This window comes from Folsomia candida, unplaced genomic scaffold (genome assembly GCF_002217175.1).
Source record: "Folsomia candida strain VU population unplaced genomic scaffold, ASM221717v1 Fcan01_Sc023, whole genome shotgun sequence".
Classification (NCBI taxonomy): Eukaryota; Metazoa; Arthropoda; class Collembola; order Entomobryomorpha; family Isotomidae; genus Folsomia; species Folsomia candida.
In genome coordinates, this window is record NW_019091215.1 from 2,571,385 (window position 1) to 2,593,059 (window position 21,675).

Here is a 21,675-nt window from a genome sequence, read left to right on the forward strand (position 1 = left end):
CGCCGCTTCAAAAAAAATCTCCCGCGGAGAAATCCTATCCGACGCTAATGAATTTTTCGACTATATCCCCACCGCCGCGTGGGCCGCCGCTAAGAGGGATCTTAACGATTCAAACATCCCGCCAAGCCAGCGCGGTATTGCGCCATCTAACGAGAAAATTTGTAACGCCGTCCCATTCAACCAGCAAATCCTAGCCCTCATCCAATTCGCCTTTATCGGCTTTCCCATCCTTTTTCCTGAACGGCTCGGAATTTCCTGCCCAAATGAGGACGACCTTTCCGCTTTCAACCATCTCTGGGCAATCCTCGGATATTTGGTAGGCATCGAAGATAAGTACAACATCGCACTTCGCCCCAATTTGAAATCAGCGCGGGAAGTTTACCGCGGGATATTTGAACGGTACGCTATCCCGAGTCTATTCCATGCCGAGAAGGATGCCATTTTCGTGGCAGATGTTACGTTTCAGGTTTCAAATAAAGTTAATCTTTAAAAAATAGAAGAATAATACTTAATTTGTGACATTTTCTGTCCCAATTTGTTCCTAAAAAATCCAGGGTCTTCAAGGAATTACTTCCATCTCGCCAAACATTCTGATGTACTGGACACTTAAGGACATTCTCCAAATTCAAGCCACCAACACTTACAAGGCCTTGACCTTTACAGAAAAAATAATTAGTGCCGCCAAGGACCACGTGATGTTTGATGTCTTGAAAAACCCAATTTCTAGAAAATTATCCACGTTTTTCTTACTCAATACCCTCTTGGTGGTTGGAAAGGAAAACTTTGGTCCGCAATATGCAAAACGGTTTGATAGCATTAAGAAATCGTTCGGTTTCTCTAAGGGGTATGAGTACTTTGGGCGGGTGGTATTCGGACTAGTTTGGTTATACAAAATAATTTTGGCCGCGTTTATTTTCGTTTATAAGGCTTTCTAAGGGACGTTCTGTGCCAGATACGATTGAAATTATGAAGGAATTGTTCACTATGTATTTGTAAATATTTTACTCATTTAACTCTGCAAATTTGTTTAAATTTTCAAGTGTGTAAACATCTTACTTGCAATTACAAATTTTAACGTAAATTTTACCAAGGGTTTCCATGTTTTTTCTTATGAGTTTCGGAACTTGTTTATGTAATTGAGGGAGTGAAACTATTAATAAAAAATATGGAAAAATTTATGAATTCTTTAAAATGACAGCATTTAATAGGCTATAGCAATCTAGGGATGCCATTTAGAAAGTTAAGATGTTATCGACCAGATTTTATTTTCGATAAAATTCACTTAGAGTTTCGCAATTTGACCTCAAAGTAGGAAAAAATGCTCTTTTTCAGCGTGCGAGGTCAACCAATTTCTCGTTCCCTAGCTCAACTCGCTTCCACACTTAAGTTGCTATACCACAAACCACAAAAATAATTGGCAATCACCGCCAGTAATAAAACATGGGTGCAATTAACCAGACATAAAATTTTAACCTTACTAATTTTGCGTAATATGAAACAAATTCATTCCCTATTTCTTTAAGAATTATGAAGTCTTAAATTACATAATACTGGCATTTAACAAGTTCATAGCGTGGGTTAATTATTTTCTGGAAATGCGTAATTTCACATTTCCTAAAAATTCATAAATTTCCTGAAAAATACTTATTTCTGCATAGCGTTCCTCATGCATTTCTCGTTGTTCACTTGAGCAGCCTGAATCTCACTGATCCCGGTTTTGGCACGAATTCAATCCCACCTGGTTCGCAAAACATTACACTCTACTTTCACTTTCAATTAAATATTTAATTCCTCATGTTAGTAATTAACTAATAATTAAGAGAATTTTAAAGTGAGTAAGTTAATTTATTTGGTAGTAAATTAATCTCGGATTAAACGCAGGTAAGTCAACAGATTTTTCCATCTTACAAAATCGTAAATTATTTACTTTCTCCAACATTTGTGTCACTTAACTTAATTATTTTCCTCAAATAATTCCATCCTGTTAGTAATACGAAATTCTACAGATGTGAAGATGGAGCACGAAGAAGTCCAACTTGTCGAGGAAACAGACCTCCCCGAGGTCAAAGTTGAGCTGGACGAAATCTCCTTCGACTATTGTACCGTCTACTCCCCCGAAGTTCTCGAGATGACGGACCCCTTAAGTGACGTCGCCAACGAGCCTCCCACCTCCACTCCGTCAACGTCAACGTCAACATGGCTTAAAATTACGGCGACACGGTATTTGTACACTTTTTTGCACGCCAATATTTTGCAAGCTCGTAATAATTTTGTACATTTTTTGCCCTACAATTTTTTATAAATATTTTTTCTTACCAATTTTGCCCTCAATCTTCCCCTTCAGAAGCATCGCCCCCACCCACGATCCCTCACAAACTTGCCACATCTGCGGAAAGCAGTTCCGCCTCGTCGCCCACCTCAACAAACACCTCAAACGTCACGACGAATCCAAGCGGCCTGTCTGTGACCAGTGCGGCGAGAAGTTTGTCGACACCAAGAGTTTGACCTCCCACCAGATCAGGCAACACGGCGCTGATCCCTTCATTTGCGAGGAGTGGTAATTAAATTTTAAGTTCGTAACCCCCCTACCGGTAAACCATCCCTTAATTTTTTCCCTAAAAATAGTGGCGCACGCCTGGTGACTCTACCAGGCTTAAAGTCTCACATGATGTCACACGCAGGGGATACGACTCATCCTAAGCCGCACAAATGTGACGTAAGTTACAGAATCTCGATTAATGTCTACAGAACCTCAAAATTTTCCGCCCCCTTGCAGATTTGTCCGGCCAGTTTTAGCAACAAACGATCCATGCAAGATCACGCCAGGACCCACACTAACGAGCGCCCCTTCCCGTGCCCCCACTGCACCTACGCCTTCAAGCAGAGGAAGGAGTTGACCCGTCACATCGACCGGATCCACACGCCCGGCTACGTCGCCCCGATCCGTTCCCCCTGCCCCCACTGCGATAAGGGCTACACGACCAATTCCTTCCTACAGGGCCACATCCGGCAAGTTCACACGGGTGAGAGGCCCTTCCTCTGTGAGCAGGCCGGTTGTGGGAAAGGCTTTGCTAAAAATTCGTTGCTTACCTCACATTTGAAAAAGGCGCATAAAATTATAATCCAGCGGGTAGGCGGGTTCAAACTGCCAAGATCTAGGAGGATTGAGATTCTGGCTAAAACGCATTGAAAAATAGACGATGTATGGATGTTGTCAAAAGGTTCGCATAAAAATAAAGAAACGAAGTTTAGGTTACTTTATTAAATTATCAATAAAGCAAAAACTTTAATTATCTGAAATAATTTTTTTAAATTGTTTCAATATTTTAATAATCAAGTTTTATAATCAATTTCTACACCCTTTAATTTCTTCCCATGGTGTACCGTTTAAGTTTTACATGTTTGTATTTTATTTCGCATTTGGCTTAATTATTAACTATGATGTATTCCTGACTCAGTAAATTACACAATCATAATATGTATGGTGACCTAGTATTCTATTTAGAATTTTCATCAGACACGAAGTCATTCTCTATTCTACCAAATTCTGATTCTACAAGACGTACCTTAGAATTCGCCTTTAGCAATTTCGCTTTACACCTGGTCAACTTAACTTCTCTGCATTCATCACCAATTTCAATTATTTCACCACCATCCACATCTTCCAATTCGGCGTAATTGGAGAGGACCTTTATCGAGTCGCACTTACCAAATAATGCAGTGCAGTTGTTCGCGGATATATCTAGACCTGCACCTAGTTTTTTAAATCCGACACAAGTGAAATTTTCTAAACGGTTGTACTGCGCGCAGGGGCCGCGGAACCGTGGGGGCGTGGGGATAATGCCCCCATCGAAATTTTGAAACCTCATATCCCTTCCATGTTAACAAGCCCCTCCCCCCGATATCCCACAATGTTCAAGCCCCCAAATGCCTTCACACGTTCCGCGGCCTGTGACTGCGCGTTAGGAGATAATAAAATTCCGTCACCTCGATATCCATTACCCTTTGTAAATGAAAAATTTTTAAATGTGTTATCCTGGCCACTAGAACGAATCCCTGATCCTACGTTGTTTCCTGTCACATTGGAGATCGTGTTATGATGTGAGTAAAATTCAAAGCTTATACATCTACTTGAAATTGTCTCAAGTATTACGCGATCAATTTCATTGTAAGAACCAGAAATTCTCATGCCATCGTTCATGTGAGAAATATTTATGTCTTCGAATTGATTATGGTCGCCAGTTACTACAATTCCATATGATCCACCAGACAGAGAAATGTCATGAAATTTATTTTTATTGCCATATACTTTCAAGTAACGCAATCCTGTTTTATATACTTCGCCCTGCCGGAATTTGAGGTTTGAAATTTTATAACCAGTTCCACTAATATTAAATTCACCTCTGATGATGGTTTGTTCTCCTTTACCAATTATTGTGACATTTTCTCTCTTCATCTCAAACTTTCCCGAATACATACACTCGATAAGGGTTATTTCTAACCCAGGAACCGGATTCTTTAAACATTCCCGCAATTCTTCACCATTTCGAGCAACTAAATTTATTTTAAAAGTCCATGCTTCAACTATACCACTGACCTCGTCAATGCTTTGAATTCTATCATCTGCCTTTCTTTTTGTTAAGTCAATGATGAGCTGCCTGACACCTTGAATCTCTGGATGATCTACAACCAGGTGTTCTTCTTTATCATTTATTAGGCGGTCAAATAGGCGCTTCTTTTCATTGGACTTAAGGAGTTGACAAACTTCCCAAATTACCAACCCTAATGAGTACAGATCAGCTGGAAAACTGTAATCTTTTCCAAACGACTCTGGAGCCATCTAGTCCAGTGTCCCCATCCTACTGGTCAGAGTACTATTTTGACTTTCTTCCGAACGCAAATTTCTACATAAACCGAAATCTCCTATCTTAACAGGGAGTGTGAAATCACTCTTGGCGAACATGACATTTTCTGGTTTAAAATCTCGATGCAAGATATGGTTTTTATGTAAATGCGCTAAACCTGCAACCATGTCCTTTATAACTAGGATTTGAACGAATAAGAGGTTAATCGAGGGAGCCAGTATTTCCTTATTCAGCCATTTCCTTAAATCCTCACCACACAGCCCCATCTGGATTGAAATCCCTAATATTTTACCACTTATTTTCAACCTATTTCTGCATCTTTCTTTCAAGCCTAAGTAGCCTTCTTCCGATGGCAATATATTATCTGGCATGACACGATTCAAAGTTGTCATGGAATATTCAGCGCTTGATACTTTAATTATTCTTACAACATTTTCGTGAGGTTTTAAATTTTCCGTGATCTCACATTCTCGAAGTATTTTCTTCAGTTCTTCGTCGTCCTCTTTATCTGGGAAGATAAACTTAATTGCACAAGCAGACCTGGCCAGTTTAGCCCGTGCTTCCATGACAATTCCAAATGAACCACGACCAAGACAGGATACGCATTCAAAATATCTTGCTACAGTATTGAGGGTCGAGGTAAGCCTGACTTTCTTAGCCTTGGGTTCCATGTCTTACTAAGAGAAGGTTTGCTGTAATTAAAAAATTAAGTTAATAAATGTATTATAATATATTAGTATGGACGGGATTATTAAATAATATAAATAAAGATTCGGTATATATAGGTTTACTCAAATCTACATTCAAGCTTGCAAATCTACATTATTATCAATTTCACTCAACTACGCCGTATTTAGGCATCACCACTTTAACCCTCACATCAAATTGATGGCTTCAATTTAACTACCTATACCATTAAAAATGTTTCCTCTTTAACATTGGACGAATTTTACCTTGATTATGTTATCTTATCAATTCTGTTATCCGCATTGCATTCCTGAATGTATGAACAGCCATGCATTGTAGAGATCGCCCTACCCGTGCTACCTTCATTGCCCCGCCCCCCGGATTTTACCAAAATTCTCCTCCATTTTATAATTCTTTCATTAAAAATTGTAAATAAGTAATAAGTAAATTATAAACCTATCCTCAACTAATATATTCAACAATCTAATCACGGTAACCTCACTAGCCGATGGGCAACGTATTTCTTGCAAATAAGGTGTAAAATTGCTTCCTTACCGACCGACTTGATTCCTTAAGTCTTCTGGATTGCAAATTTGTCGTCCAGAACCACTACTGTAAGATTTTATAAATTCTTAATTTTCTAAAATAGACTCTTTCATACAATTATGTAATCAACAAGTAGTTTCACCTTTTCCAACAATGCTGTCCTTGGATAGAGTATTTTGCAAACTTTGTAATAAATCAATTCCTTGTATATTTTAACCTGGCTGTTTTTGATGACTTGAAATGGTTGCACTTGTTTAACGAGTGAACCAATGCATCGACATGGTCAACCAAGTTATCCCTGGGTTATCTTATCATTCAAATTTACTTGATTTACTCGGACGTTGGCAATATACCTAGTAGGTATTACCTGCATCTGCATATCACACACAAGGCCTAAGCATAGAATCTACCCTCACATTGATAAACTCAATTATATAAATGAAAGATATCCCTTCGGCCGTCATATAATAGCTTCGTACTTTGTAAATATATATGTAGACCTCTACCCAATCCTTTCTACATATGTAGTTAGTAAATAAGGTTGGGATATTGATATTGGTCACATGATTTGGATGAAACTACAATTACATATTACTCATCAACAAAACACGACGACAGTCTATGTAATCCATATCTGTGATCTCATCTAACAGGTAACTCATCCAGTCAAATTGGAAGCCGTAGTAGTTATGCATAACTGAAATTAATTCCTTATCACAATTACAATTACATACTATGTCCGACTCATATATTTCAAGTATGTAAAATACAATAAGCTCTGAAACCTGGCCACGTCACCACCCAATGCGAAAACTTAGCATCATCTGTGTCAACAAGGGCCGCTTATCTTTCACATACTTACATAAATATATTTATCTACGTAACACCAGGACTGTTGGGATGCCGGGTGAGGCAATCTTTAAAAAACCATGGCAAATATTTGCTGATAACATAATTGAAATATATTAAATACGTGCATAAAAAGCCTTTTCGATGACATTGGGCACGAGCAGTGAAGCATCAAAAGTGAGATCGAAACTCCGGCGGTCTAAAGTGCTGAAAATACATAACGTATTTTTTACTAGAAGTATTAAATTACGACCATATTTTCAGGTTCTTTTACTAGAAACATTTTAGAAAGGTGTCGTCCACGCGTATTTAGCTGTGTTGCCGTGACAAGTTTCAGCTGCTAAGAAGTAAGTAATTTTCTTAATATATAAAAATAAGTATGAAACTATTTTTATTTACATTTTCCTAATATCTGTTCATCATTTAGCTTATCTTTAAAAGTATATCTGGAAAAGACTCGCAAAATATGGACCCCATTCTCATTCTCCTTTATATTTACGCATTTTTCTTCATCTTTTTCGGAGTTTGGAGCATGTTCGCTATTGCTGCTGACAAAAATGCTGCCGAGACTCGTCAATGGAGGACTTCTGAGTACAAACTTCACCTCCTGGAACTCATGGGGGATGGTTCGGGAGTCTCTCAGCTCAACTTTCTTTCCGTCACAAAATCAAGAAAATTTCTTATCAGATCGTTTTCTGGGCAATTGTCGTCCTTCATGTGGTTGGAATTGTGACGGTGTACGTCAACCAGGAACATATCCGGGAATTGTTTAAAAACTTATAAACAAAATCAACGTATGTTCTGGAGTTTAGGAGAAATCGCCATCTTGTAGAAGCTTACTTATCTAAAAAAAAATAATCTTCATTCCCAATAAAGACAGTCCATATTCTTGTGCATTCCCAAAATTATCCCACGTTAAACTTTTATCATTATGAAAATCAATTAATCCCATTCTGTAATTTTATGCATTTAATGCATGTTTTTGAAATATGCACGCAGACAAATAAATCTTCATAAAAGTAAACCACAATTCAAAATTCATACAAATTTTTTAACACATCATAACTTTCGCTAATTGTGTGCAAAGATTTTTAACACCAGCAACACACCCCGTAAATAATAAGTAGTTATATCAACTCACCCAAGTACTGGACCACCATTCGCCATCACCATGGTAACCGGTCTCTATCTACTAATAAATATGTATGTACAGTAAACAAGTTTAACTTGTACGACGCACTTTTCATTATTATTACACAGTCTTGCAATGTTAATTCCCAGCTGACAAATCACCACCACTCGTCACACTCGAGGTGAGTAAATAATTAAGAAACTCTAATTTAAGTTAAATTATTTAACGTTAAAAATTTATAAGTTAATTCAATAATAAGACAATTCCTCATCACAAATAATGAATAATAACTGCAATTTTTAGGATCCTGTTATTTTCCAAGCCGTAAAATATTTATCCGTCCGAAACCAGCAGTGTTGACAATTCTTCCGAGCAGTACGTAATTCTCCCTCGTAATAAATATCAGGCTATATTTTTAATTAATTAATTAATTAGTAATAATTGCAATTAATCACCTCCTTTAAGGGCTACCTGCAAAATACTCCCAAGAAATGGACCCAATTCTCATTCTGCTTATCATCTACGCCTGTTTCTTCCTCATTTTTGGAATTTGGAGCTTTTCCGCAATTATTGCCGACAAAAACGCTGCCGAGACTCGTCAATGGAGGACTTCCGAGTGCAAACTTCACTTCCTGGAACTCATGGGGGGATGGTTCGGAAGTCTCTCCGCTCAAGTCTGCGTCCACCACAAAACTAGGAAACTTTCTTACCAGATCGTCTTCTGGACAATTGTCATCCTCCATGCGGCAGGAATGGTGGCGGTGTACCTCAACCAGAACGATATTAGGGAATTCTTGAAAAATTGATGGGAGGAAAATTTGATGGGAGGTCATTGAACTCTGTCCAAAACAAGTCGTCTCATTATTCAATAATTTACTAAAAATTTTTATATTTCTAAATATGAACAAATACTCCAATACTTATTCCACCTCATAATGTTTTTCCATTTTTCATGAAAATAAAACAAAATTACCTCCAGTAATTCTTTTCCACCAAGAATTATTTATTTTCACTAAAAATATAATTTTTTAGGACATACGTAAATTTGTTCCCATAAATTTAAAATATGACATTCTCCTCCACTTATTTTTCGTCCACCAGCATAAATTTCATCATGAAGGCGGATAATCTATAAAAGGAAAAATAATTTAGAACGCCAACAGATAATATCAAAGTATTTTTTAGAATTATTAGACACGGAAGTGTAAGAATGACTAATTCCACCGCTTTCATTGTCAGAAATTTATCACAACGAGTCTAAATCATGCCCTGTAGACGCCGCCATATTGTACGCTTTAAACTCACTGTTGCGTCTCAAATTTCCCCCGTTGTCACATTTTTTACCGCGCTTGCACTCACTTTGAAAACAAGAACGGCTGATACGCTCCCAAATACATGAATGGCAAATTCGGTAGTGGCGCCATCCACGATTCTTCCAACTTATTTGCAATCGAAGCCAAGCAAATTTCCCCACATCGCGCCGCCGTCATAATGTTTGCTGGCCTTTTGGTCATCATTGAATCCTTAAATCTCTGAAATTTAAATTTTTAATGTTTAAATTCTTTCATCGTTTAACGGAAGATTTACCCGGGCTTTAAATAAATAAATTATTTTTCAAATAATCCTCACCGCGCCCGTCCCGGTCAGAGAATCGTTGAAGATATTCGTCTCAACTGGCCCCGGGCAGAGCATGGTGACGTGAATTCGTTCCATTTTCCTCAACTCGTGCCTCAAGCTGTCAAAGTACCCCTGGAAATAGAATCTTAATTTGTAAATAATTTACGATACACTATCCATTGAGTCACAAAAATGGCGAGATGATTGTGGATCTTAATCTTTGCAAAAATTTATTGATCCCGCAGGATTCGAACCTGGCGACAGCAAAAATAAATATTTTTGCTTACATGCAGCGCGAATTTCGTAGGCGTATACGGCGTAAGATACGGAATTCCCATCTTGCCCGCCAAACTTGACACCACCGCCAAATGACCTTGACGACCCCGCTCATTTTTGAAATAGTTGAGCACAATCCGGTTCAAATTTACGAGGGAGAACACGTTCAAATCGAAGAGGGCTTTATCCGTGGAAATTGGCGCCTCCTCCCAGAGCCCGTATTGACCCATGGCGGCCGCGTTTGAAATCAGGATATCGAGCTGAAACGAGAACATTTTTTAGGAAACTTATTTTTTCCAAATTCCAATTATGGCCGAATTATAATTTATGTTTTAAACCCTGAAGGTTAAGTTCATCAACTATTTTGCAAATTATACCCAATTTGCCAACTTTTGCACACCATAATTTACAAAATTCCTAAATATGCTTACCAATTATAAAAAAACATTTGATATAAAGCAATTTCAGAAAAGTTAGCGCCACCTAAATTTTCGCAAATCTTCCCCAATTATTTAATTTGCCCACCTTTCCAAAAGTTTTCACAACTTTTTCCAGCGCCTTGGCATGACTGTCGTAATCCACCATGTCGAACGGCAAGACGAGAATGGCATCCTGTTTCGTGGACTTATTCAACGCTGCGCAAAAATTATGATGACATACCATACAAAAAATTAGGTGTACATAATTTGCCAAAATATTTAGCATAATTACCCAGACACTCCCTCTTCACTCTCTCCAATTCCTCGTTCCTCCTCGCGGACAAAATTATCTTCACATTTTTCACCTTCACCAACTCCTTGGCAATACCTGGACAAAAAAAATCAACTTTATAATTTTACACTTACAAAATTTGGCAAAATTATAAATCTCTGTCTTGCATTATTCTTAAATGAAAAGTTTTTTCTATCACTAAATTCATGGATGATAAGAAGAGTGAAGAGTAAGAAAAAAAATTATAGACAAAAAATTCTTGGCCAAAGAATTCAAATATTTTACAAAACAAAAAAAAATTGCTCACCTTCCCCAATTCCTGACGATGCTCCCGTCACCCAGACAACCTTCCCTTCAAAACGAGTCGCTAGAAATTAAAAACATTTCCTCAGATTTCATACCCTTGGCATACTCACGTCGAATTTATGACAAGCCATTAAAAAAGTTTATAAAATTAAATACATGCAAATTCTAGCCACAAATTTAAATCCAAGATTTACTGAAACTAAATTTCATTTTATAACTGCGACAGTAAATCCCATACAGTTCATATTTCATGCCAAATATTCCCCCATAATTTATCACTGCATAAGATGTTACATTATAATTAATTTCGTCAAAATTAATCAATTGATGACCTGTCTTAATTATATAAATAATTAAAAGATCCCCTTAAACCGTTCCTCTTCTATTCTCCCCTCCCTGGACTTGGGTCGTACTACAATTTCCACCAAAAAGAGCAAAACCCCCACCCCTAATGCACCCCCAAACACCGTAAAGACCACGAGGATCTGACTACTCAGCGATATCCTGTGCCATCCCTGCCTGATCGCCAGTCTCACCACCAGCATTCTTTTCGCCTTGAGTAACACCGCTTCCCGATAATTGTCATCCCACCGCCCAGTTATCCCGACGGCCTCAATGTTCAAAATATCCCGGTAAATCGCGCTCGATACCGGACCCTCCACTGTGAAAATGTTCCTGACCGTGGTCCATGTTTCTTCCACGGCGTTACAAGTAATTCCAGGCCCGCCGACCTGACCAAAAATATTTTAAATTCAAACTTCCCGCGAATTTTAAAATTGTCTGTGAATAGTCTCAAAATTTTTGTCAACTTGAACAATTCCCAATTTTAATCATCTTGACCTCCCCTGACCTTGATAATATCTGCAATGTACGCATCCGCAAAATCCGTGTATACCAATCGGCACGCTAATCCCGCTAATTCTGCGAGACACCCGATTCCTATCCCTTTGCAGTCTGTCGACTCGTTTTTACTCAACTGCGGTAAACTCGCCACGTCACCACTGCCAAGATGCGAGGCTAGCGTGACATTGCTCAGAACTAAGGCCCAGTCCGGATTAACGACGCGATACCCCTCCCCAAATAATTCGCGGATGGTTTGAATACTTCTCGGGCGGAGGGGGAGAATCGTGTGGGACGTGAAACAACACAAGTACCACGTTTGCAAAATCACGATCGGCAGAGCGAAAAAGCAAAACGAGGTGGACGACCAGGTCTGTAATTTTTCAAAATTTAAATTTTCCCGCTATCATAATTTACAAAAATAATTTACCTTCCCATGCTGCCCCAAAAAACTCAAAATCACATACAATCCCGCTCCTAAATTCCTATGCGAAATCGCAATTCCCCCCACGACCAGACAAATCGCGGCCCAAACCTGCGACCCGAACGTTTTCAGGGGGAAAAACCAATCCACCTCCTCCAGAGTTACACGGTTCACGTGAATACAGTAAATCAACGACACTCTGTTGACCTGGGCGAGAATAACGTTCACAAATTTCCCGCTGTTTCTCGGCAATTCGCAATCCCTCATACAAAACGTGACGCGGGGTTTCTCCTTTCCCTTCGGAATTTGAAAATTGTACCGATTCGCAACCCACCCCAGGGTCATCTTGTCAATCGGACTCATCTTGCCCCGCCGCCACCATGACTTCGTATCGACATCCTTCCGCTGAAAGGCTGACAATCTACTCGCCCCCAAACGTGGCGAGATATTGGCAAAAGTAGAATTTCCAAATCTCCACCGATTTCGAGGACAGGTTCGAAACTTAGTAAAATCTATTGAATCCCATCTTTCAAACGATTCCCCTTCCGAAAATGAGGATCCAAATATTCTCAAATTTTTTATCTTGTCAAAAAAAACATATTCAGTCAGAAATTAAAAAAAAAATAAATCCCGCCACTTCTTAAATTTAATACCTTTTCCCCCCCAGCGATATCCCCAATTACCAGAATAATACCTCCCCCACCATCTTTTCTCCATAGGTCGACAAACTTCCCATACCTCAAAGCGTCCAGTACAACAAATGTAACCCCTTTCTCCCCAAATTCCGCCCTGGAAATAAAATTTACCGCATCCCCAACTCCTAGATTTCCTCGCAGAAACAAAATTACCACACCGCAATTGACCCTCCCAGTGACGTCTACCCTCTTAAAATTAACCCTCGAATATTTCCCGCCTTCAATAATCACAGGATTTACTAAGTATTCATCGAGATGGACGTTTCCCATCGCGATGACGTGAAGGGTACACTCTTCAGGAATCTTAACTCCTAGAAAACACCCACTTTGTCGGATATACATCGAAACAATCAACACCGAGTATAAAAACATTATATATCGTCGTTTAATTTCAAAAAATAGGTAACCAATTTTTCAAACCTGTGCAATACATTTTACAAAAATAGTTAATGACACCTTTAAACAAAAATCGATTTGCACCTCCTCATGTTCCTTGCATACCACGGAAAATTCTTAGATCAAGGTATCTCTCTATATTTCAAAAATATAAGAAAAACAATCCAACAATTACGCACATTTTTCCCCAGACTGACACTATTCTATTAGGAAACTCATTTTCTAACACTCCTGGAGAAAAAAAAATTTGCAAAATCAATTTCCTTCCTCTAAATCCATCCCAGTGCTAAGCATCCTACCCTAATATTTGCACATAATTATTTTCCAGTGCAAAACTATCAAGAGCTTTCTGTCATCAAATACAACATATCCAGACAATTGCCGCGCAAGTCTAGCCACACGTGAAAAATAATTAGAAATCCATCCACAAATTTATACACGTCCATCTATATGCCCCCCACAACACCCCCCGCGATTGCCAATTATTGACGAAACGCAAATAAATTAAGGTTCTTACATATCGACACACTTTATTGTCTCGGTGTTCAAATTTATTACAGCAGGGTGATTATACCATAAAATTATGCCGAAAACAATTCATAAATTCGTCTCCTGTCTGAATTACCACCTAGTTAAACGACTTTAATGTTATGCTCCTTCACGGCCTCGCTCTCTCTGGTCGGAATACGGGGAATAATCACCTTCAACGAGGAATGCGTCCCGTCCTGCCTCTGCCTAAATTCACACTGCACCCTGTCCCGATCCGCGTTCAGTGGGAGGGCATACTTTCGGACGAAACTGGCCTTCACCAAACTCCCGCTGCGGGAACCACCCACATTCCCGGCGAGCCCTTCGTCCTCCACGCAGCCTTCTATGATCACCACGTCGTCCACTGTTTTCACGCAGATTTGGTGGGGTTGGTAGTTTCCTATTTCTAGGGTGACCTAAATATCGAGCAAAAAATTTTACAATGCCAAAATTAAATTTTGATTTATATTTTTTAATTTAATTTAATGTTTAAGATTTTCTTTGCAAAAATAATGCCCCGACCAGGATTCGAACCCTAAATTCTCACTTTGTCCATGAAACTCAAACATAATGTGAGACACGAGTTCGAATCTCGGACATGACACTTTTTGCAAAACAATTTCTGAAATCACCTACCGTGAACTTGTCCTTGCTCACTGCCACCCCACTAGTCTCCTCCCCCAATTGGAATGACTGGGCCCAATTCGGCAAATGAAAAAATGATCCCAGCGCATGCGTCACTTTATAAAATTTTCCCTCCTGCTCCACCCCCTCTGCTGCTTTCTCCTCGATCGGGACATTGATAATCAAATATCCATCGCAACCAATGTCAGATGTCAGGTGATCAACGATACAATTTTTAGGCAGCTGAATTCTCCGCTCGAACGATCGCACGACATCGTCACCATTACTGGAATGATGTCCTTCCACGATGACGAAATCGTTCAAAGTTTTCACACTGATGTCGTCAGGCCTATAAAAATTATGAAATTTATTTCAATTATCCCGAATATCTTTTTTGCAACTATGCTATGGTCCGTACATTAAAATTACGGCCAATTTTGGTTCGCTCCGTAAATTCAAAAACTCCGCCATTTCTCGGCCGATTTTCAAAATTTCAAATTTTGTATATAAAATTCATCAATAGCTTTCGAAGTCAATTTAAATTTTTTAAATCGGCCCAAGAATTTTGAATTTACGGGGCGAACCAAAATTGGCTGCAATTTTAATATACCGACCACAATTTATACACATGGAAAAATTCAACCCTAAAAAACTCCATCTCTATTAATTATATCATCATCTTCTATGGTGCGTTTATGCAAATTAAATAATTGCAAAAGTGCGGTGAGGTCATTAACCTCAGGTCAATTACTTGGCGATGACCGTATTAATTTAAGGTTTGCCGCGAAAAATATGACTTCGCCAAATTTTGCGAAAGAAATTTAGTTTTTTGCAAACCCCGCTATTTTTAATTAGCGAAAAGTTTGCAAATTTATAAATATTTTTCATGACAAATTTACAAACTTTTTACTAAATTCAATTATTTTCGGCCCCGTCATGTATTTTCGTGACCTCAGGTCATTGACCTCTACAATAATTTTCATCCCATTTAAATTTCTCATTGTTGTGACTCCTGATGACTAATCTCGTCTTCCCCCTCATTTTCAGGTGGACCGATCCCCACCCCACACCTTGCTACTAGCGGCGCTCCTCCAAAAACCACTCCGAGGAAGCGCCACCGAAACCAGACCTCCACCACCACCCTGAAAAGGGTCCGATGTTTCCACTGCCCCGCGAAATTCGGGCAACGGCAGAAACGTCACTTCCACTGGATCGAGAAGCACTCCGACCTCTTTCGCCCCATTAGAGGGACGCGTCTCCACAAATGCTCCTTCCCCGGCTGCCCCAAGGACGAGATGGACAGCGCCCGATTCACGCTACATTTTAGGACGCAACACCCCAAACAATACTTTCAGTCGGGGCAGGACGGCTAATTTTCTAATATTGTATTGGATTTTAGTATTTCAACCCTCAGAAATTTACAGTGTGAGAATTACCGTGAAATTATTATTCCCTCACCTTGAGTTTTATTAATAAAGGATAATTTATTAATTAACAAACTCATCTACCATTATGCGAATAATTTCGCAATAATTTCCCACATTTCCTTCCTTAATCAAACTATGGTCCAACGGATATGTAAAAAAATCGAACTTGACCATCCTCGGGGGTCATGCAGATTTGTCATTATCAAAACTACGTATCGTCTAAACCTAAATTAAATATGTACGGCGTCGTCTCTCAAATTGGCGGATGTTTTGTTAAATTTACAGTTGTGACGCGTCTCAACGAGAAAATCATCCTTCTGTCCCTTAGATTGCTCCTATTGTGTCAAGTTTGTTAACCTTACCCCAACCTCTCCCTGACTTGGAAAAAGCAATATTGGGGTCCGTTTCCATTTTCTCAATTTTTCCATACGTCCTCCTCTATCACTGCTGGTGATCATGAAATAATTTAAGATCTGTATTAAAATTCCTCTTCAAACGTTTACCCTTGTTACCAAATCTTATCGGTATTTATTACCAGTCTGCTACCAATACTTTCTTATACCACTTTCCAAATATTAAGGACCTCAATAATCAATATGCATTTCATTATTTAACGTAATCAAATATTTTTTTTTCCCTAACTATATATTCACCCAGACAAAAAAACCTCCTTTATCTAAGTAATCACTATATTAAATCAGCAACCCAAACTTTTCAGCCAATTGTTAACTGATTGATTACCAAATGCCTTGGTCTCGTAACCAGCCTAAAGTTGACCAATGTCGAAATAAATACTAATTTCAACCCAGCCTGATATGGTTATCCAAATTAAATCCGCAAAAAAATTGATTCTTTATTGCACAATCTAAACCAAACTTGACCAAGGCATTAAGAAAAATTAAATACATCAGTAACAGACAACTCGGGTTTCATAGTTGAAATACTGCCCTCCTCAAAAACAATTTCCCCTGCAACCTTATTTTATATAAAGCGGGGAACATGCCAAATTTAAAAATTTATCCTACGCCCAAACCAGTTTTCCTAAAATCGCTCGACACTTTCTCCAAATGGTTCGCCTTCATGCCCACTTTCCCCCTCGGCTGGGACATTCCGAGCCAAAAACTAGTATCTTATCAAAATCCGCACCATCTAAGGGCCTGGAGGGCACTCGCGGTTACACTTTTTCTATCCAACTCGGTCCTATTGGTTCTCCTCCTTTCCGAAATCTTAGGCTTGGTCGAGCTCTTGGTCTCGGAAGTGATCCTCTCTGTCCTCTTCCTCTCTCTTTGTGGGCTTGCCGCGATACTCGATTTTATAACGGCGACATTTACCCGAGAAGCGGCCGAAGCGTTTAATTGTCTCGCCATTTTGGAAAACGAAATAGGTTCGTAAGCTTTAAGAATTTGAAACGACAACTTTTTCAGAGTGTGCAAAAATAAAATGGAATCAATTTTACTAAATTTAAAACTGAAATTTCTATCATTTATATTTTACAGGTCGTTCTCCCTCAAAATCAAACAAACCGCCCTTTGTCACCATCATGGTAAACGCCATCCCCGTTCTGTTCGCCCCGTTCGGATTTATCATCCCCATTTGCGGCATCTACTTAGGCCTCGACACGTACAGTATGCTCGAAAACTACCTTATCCCCGACAGGTGGCGCCACGTCGTAAAATTTGTTCTCATTCCCTTCAAACTCAGCCTGATCGGGGCGGGCCTTTTCTCCGCCAGGGTGTTCTCCTTACTAATATCCTTTCCCGCTTTAGCCTCTGATTTCATGTTTGCCGCAATTTCTTCCTTATCCAAAAGAGCGGGAATTCTTAAAACTTCGAAAGCCACCAAATACTTAGTGAACTATTCCTCTTGCCAAATAATTCTGACAATAATGTCTCCCTTCTCGGCCCCCTGTGTCGCCACTATTCTATTTTACTCCTTCATTTTAACCATCCTAAATAATTTCATAAGCCTCAAAATGTACCACGTAATCCCGCTCCCGCCATTCGCTTATTTTCCAATGTCCGCAGTCCTAATTCCAACCATGGTGCGGATCGTGGTCCCAATGATGATTTCGATTCATACCGACTCCACTAACCTCATCGACCAATGGGGTCACATCTTAGTAAAAACTTGCGATAAGAAATATATCGCGCGATTAATTAAGGCACAAAGGAGGTTACAAATTTACGCGGGCTTCGCGCAACACAACTGCTTTAGTTGTGTCAGATCAACCCTCCCGACATATTTCGAGGCGGTGTTGAACTACACGATCACAGCGCTTATGTCGATCGACGCGTCTGATTTTGATGTCGAGATGTAAAGCTTCAAACTTTTATTTGGATCCCCCCAGGAAAAAAATAAAAAACGTAATGACTTAGCCCTTTTGCCAATACCGCTGCCTTCTATGTTTTCGTTTTGTTTATTGCAAGAAATGAAATTGTACATAAATAATTAAGTATATTTCACAATACTAAAAAATCCCAACTCTTAACTAATTAGTTTAAATCAATTCTAACAAAATACTATTATAACCTCTTAAGCTAATTGAAATTCAAACACCGTCCACATATCACGCTACAAAGTTCAATTTTCATAATTCCTTTACTAAAATATTTCCCTTTGGAGACAATATCAGAAACATGAGGCATCCTGAGAAGATCACGTTCTCTTTGGATGCTGCCACGCATTAGAATAATGAATTTTGTGACAAAGTTTTGGTCACGATGGATAAATTTTGACAATGATTTTGCCAAGTGAACTTGGAAATTTAGTTTCTAAAATATAATTAAAAATTTGATTAACATTCGCACTTTGGTACACTAAACAGACACATCTAACAAAGTACTAAGTAACCAACTTTGTGAAATGGTCAAACTTTCCAATATTTCTCCCATCCTGGTTTTTTACACTTTCTACCAATTCTCCCCCCACATTTGCCTCGGAAAAGAACTCCTTCCCGTCTTTTACACCTTATTCCACAACTTAGACCTCTGCAATATTCAAGTTTTACGCGACGATCGACAAATATCTAATATCGATTGGTTCAATATCAATCGCCCCACTAAAATCCTAACCGAAATCAAAAAATCTAAATCAATATTCACCAACGACTTTAACCCACAACCTATAAACGTTTTCAAATCTCGCTCCTTTTCCCCTTGTAAACTTGCCATCATCCTCGCCAACCAGTATCTATTTATCCCTCGGAATCCACACAGGGTACTTTTGGATAAATACATTAACACCGTTCTTAACGGGTACATGTTTTACAACGACAATCACAACCGCAAGGAGCTACTAGGACAAGATTTCGTCACGCTGTTCGTCACTGCGCAGTCGCACCAAAACAAAAGTAGTCACGTAGATTTCACTTTGATCGAATATTCCCAAATTGGCATCCTTGTGCTTCTGGACGATGGTAAATTTGAATTATGCGCCTGGACAAACATCAACTGGGACAAGTATGCCATATTCCTTCAGAAAGACTTGTCCTGCCGCGAGGAAACAATTCAGCATTCTGCCAACAATATTGTCGATATTTACAAAACTATTCCCGCCTCTTTACCCCCTTGGTGCTATAATAATTTAATGCAGATGCAACTCGTAGATGTTGCCTATAACAACGTGACTCAATCTGAAAGTAACTTTGGCGATTCCGTGACAAACTATGTCCTTCAACTCGTATTCCAGGCGGCAAATGAGACAGTGTTGTTCCAATTAAATTGCGCCCCTGCCCATTCACTCCTTCTTTTTGTTAGAGATGGCATGGAACCTCATCTGTCTAAGCTTTTCCCCATCAAGAAAAATTTAGTGACCTTAGTGATAACCAAAAATTCTGGGTACGAATTTTTATCGTGCTATCGAAAAGAATATATCACCTTCAAACTTTACATTACACCGTTTAAGACTTGGGTCTGGGTTTCGGTCGTTAGCTCGTTGACGTTAATCATAGGAATAACGACCGCCTACAAGTATTACGGAAGGCTAAGAAGCATCTCATTTTCCCCCTGGATGTTCATTCTGGCAACCTTATTTGAAGAGACGGGGCCCATTCCGGTGAGAATTGAACGAAACAACTTTTTCCGGCTAGTCCTTGGCTCGTGGTGTCTGGTGTCCGTCGTTCTTACAAATTGCTACAATGGAATTATGATATCTGAACTTAACTCGCCCCTTCCTACTTACAGTCCATCCAATTTTGACGACCTGATCTGTGACAAAATGGCTCCCACAGATATTCCTAAATTACTAAATAGTATCCAGTACTTTACTGGTCGACATGAAAATAGTTCACATCCTATTAACCCAAAGGAAAATATCTTCAAATCCGGATATGTTCGAATTGCGTGGTACCTCAAGGAGTTAGTCTTCTTTCGTTCAGAAGGAAATAACATGCCTATAAATGCTTTATATCAGCGCACTCAGGAATTAGAAAACCAATTTACCTCAAACCAATGTTTCTCCTTGCTGTCGTTACCAAATCGAGAAGTGTCAGGGATTACTTCGAAACTTCCAGAATTATTGGACGATCTGTTATCGTTTGTATTTAATTCTGGGTTGATCGTTACGCTAACAACTGCTAAGACAAGGTTCATAAATTTACTAGACCCTCGACAAATCCATTTTCCGAGGATATCTGATTACCGAAACTCAAACCAGCTGATCGGCCAGCTGGCTCATGAGGTAGAAGGCGAGTTAGTAGAGTGCGGAAAGTCTGCCTTCATTGCTAAATCTGACGTCCTCCAGTCTGAGTTTGATTTCCTTAAGAGGCATTACCCAAGTAGAAAATTTTACAAGGGGAAAGATATCATGGGGTTGGTGACATCTAGTTGGCGATTTTACTATCAGGGGAGGTCAAAGGTCCCTATGCACGTCAAAGCTCTTATTGAGACCGGAGTATATCCTCAGGTAGAAAAAGAAGAAACATACAACAAGAATTTTCGCCGAAAACCTGTCAAAAAATTTAAACCCGACCAACCGGCGCCTCCTATTGGATTAGATGGAGCGGTTACAACACTCTTCGCTCTCTGCGGGGTTACTGTTTTAGCAGTTTGTTTTACCTTTATAGTAGAAGTTCGGGCAATGATTTATGTCCTGATGAAAAGTATGATAACGAGACTTCACACGTTTTTACGAAAAAACATTTTATATTTTAAAGCTGCATGAAATTGGAAAGCGGAATATTAGAATAAATACCAAATAAATATGTTCGGACCCCTGCTAAACTAAAATTACATGTACAATTTATTTTCATACCACATAACGAATCATAAATATAGGTGCCGGAAATATTTAGCAGGACAAAAAAACAACTGGAATCCATACCAAATCCTACGGGAGAGATAGTTAAATACAAAACCTGTTTGTAAGGCTTTTAAGTAAATGCTAACCAAATTCTGTTTACCCCTTTCGGATAATGTTAATCCCCATATTCGGCATCTATTCAGGGCCTCTGTTTTAGCTGGGATTATTGTGTGTGTGATATAGATAATGATGAGGCTAGTATTACTCTGGTTGCTGGAAGTTGAGAATTGTTTAGAAGAGGAAAAGTGCACAATTGATACAATTTGCCCATATATTAGTTTATTTAGTCAGGTAATTGGTTATTTTACAAGTTTTAAAAATGAGACATTATTGGACTGACTCACCGTGACTATGTGTACTTATCATGTAAAAGAGTGGATATGAAGGATAGCATTAATTTGGGTTTTATACCCGAAAAGTCAAGGAAGTCAAGGAAGGAGGATTTTAAGTCAGG

At 39.0% G+C, this 21,675-nt stretch overlaps 2 protein-coding genes and 1 long non-coding RNA gene across 3 annotated transcripts; 2 read left to right on the forward strand and 1 right to left on the reverse strand.

Moving 5' to 3' along the window:
• The first annotated feature begins 2,014 nt into the window (after positions 1–2,014).
• On the forward strand, positions 2,015–3,190 carry LOC110858968 (gastrula zinc finger protein XlCGF8.2DB). The gene is made up of 4 exons (XM_022107849.1): positions 2,015–2,220; positions 2,345–2,557; positions 2,626–2,716; positions 2,777–3,190. The coding sequence occupies exons 1-4, from the start codon at positions 2,015–2,017 to the stop codon at positions 3,188–3,190; spliced, it is 924 nt and encodes a 307-aa protein (XP_021963541.1).
• A 44-nt stretch (positions 3,191–3,234) lies between these two features.
• Positions 3,235–6,351, reverse strand: LOC118438622. The gene is made up of 3 exons (XM_035859156.1): positions 6,241–6,351; positions 6,108–6,164; positions 3,235–5,557 (listed from the first exon to the last, which is right to left on the reverse strand). The coding sequence occupies exon 3, from the start codon at positions 4,838–4,840 to the stop codon at positions 3,866–3,868; it is 975 nt and encodes a 324-aa protein (XP_035715049.1). The 5' UTR covers positions 4,841–5,557; positions 6,108–6,164; positions 6,241–6,351; the 3' UTR covers positions 3,235–3,865.
• A 469-nt stretch (positions 6,352–6,820) lies between these two features.
• Positions 6,821–9,061, forward strand: LOC110859007. Its single transcript, XR_002548806.2, has 4 exons — positions 6,821–7,294; positions 7,375–8,260; positions 8,383–8,454; positions 8,545–9,061. It is a non-coding gene; the product is annotated as an uncharacterized LOC110859007 (long non-coding RNA).
• The last annotated feature ends 12,614 nt before the right edge of the window (positions 9,062–21,675 follow it).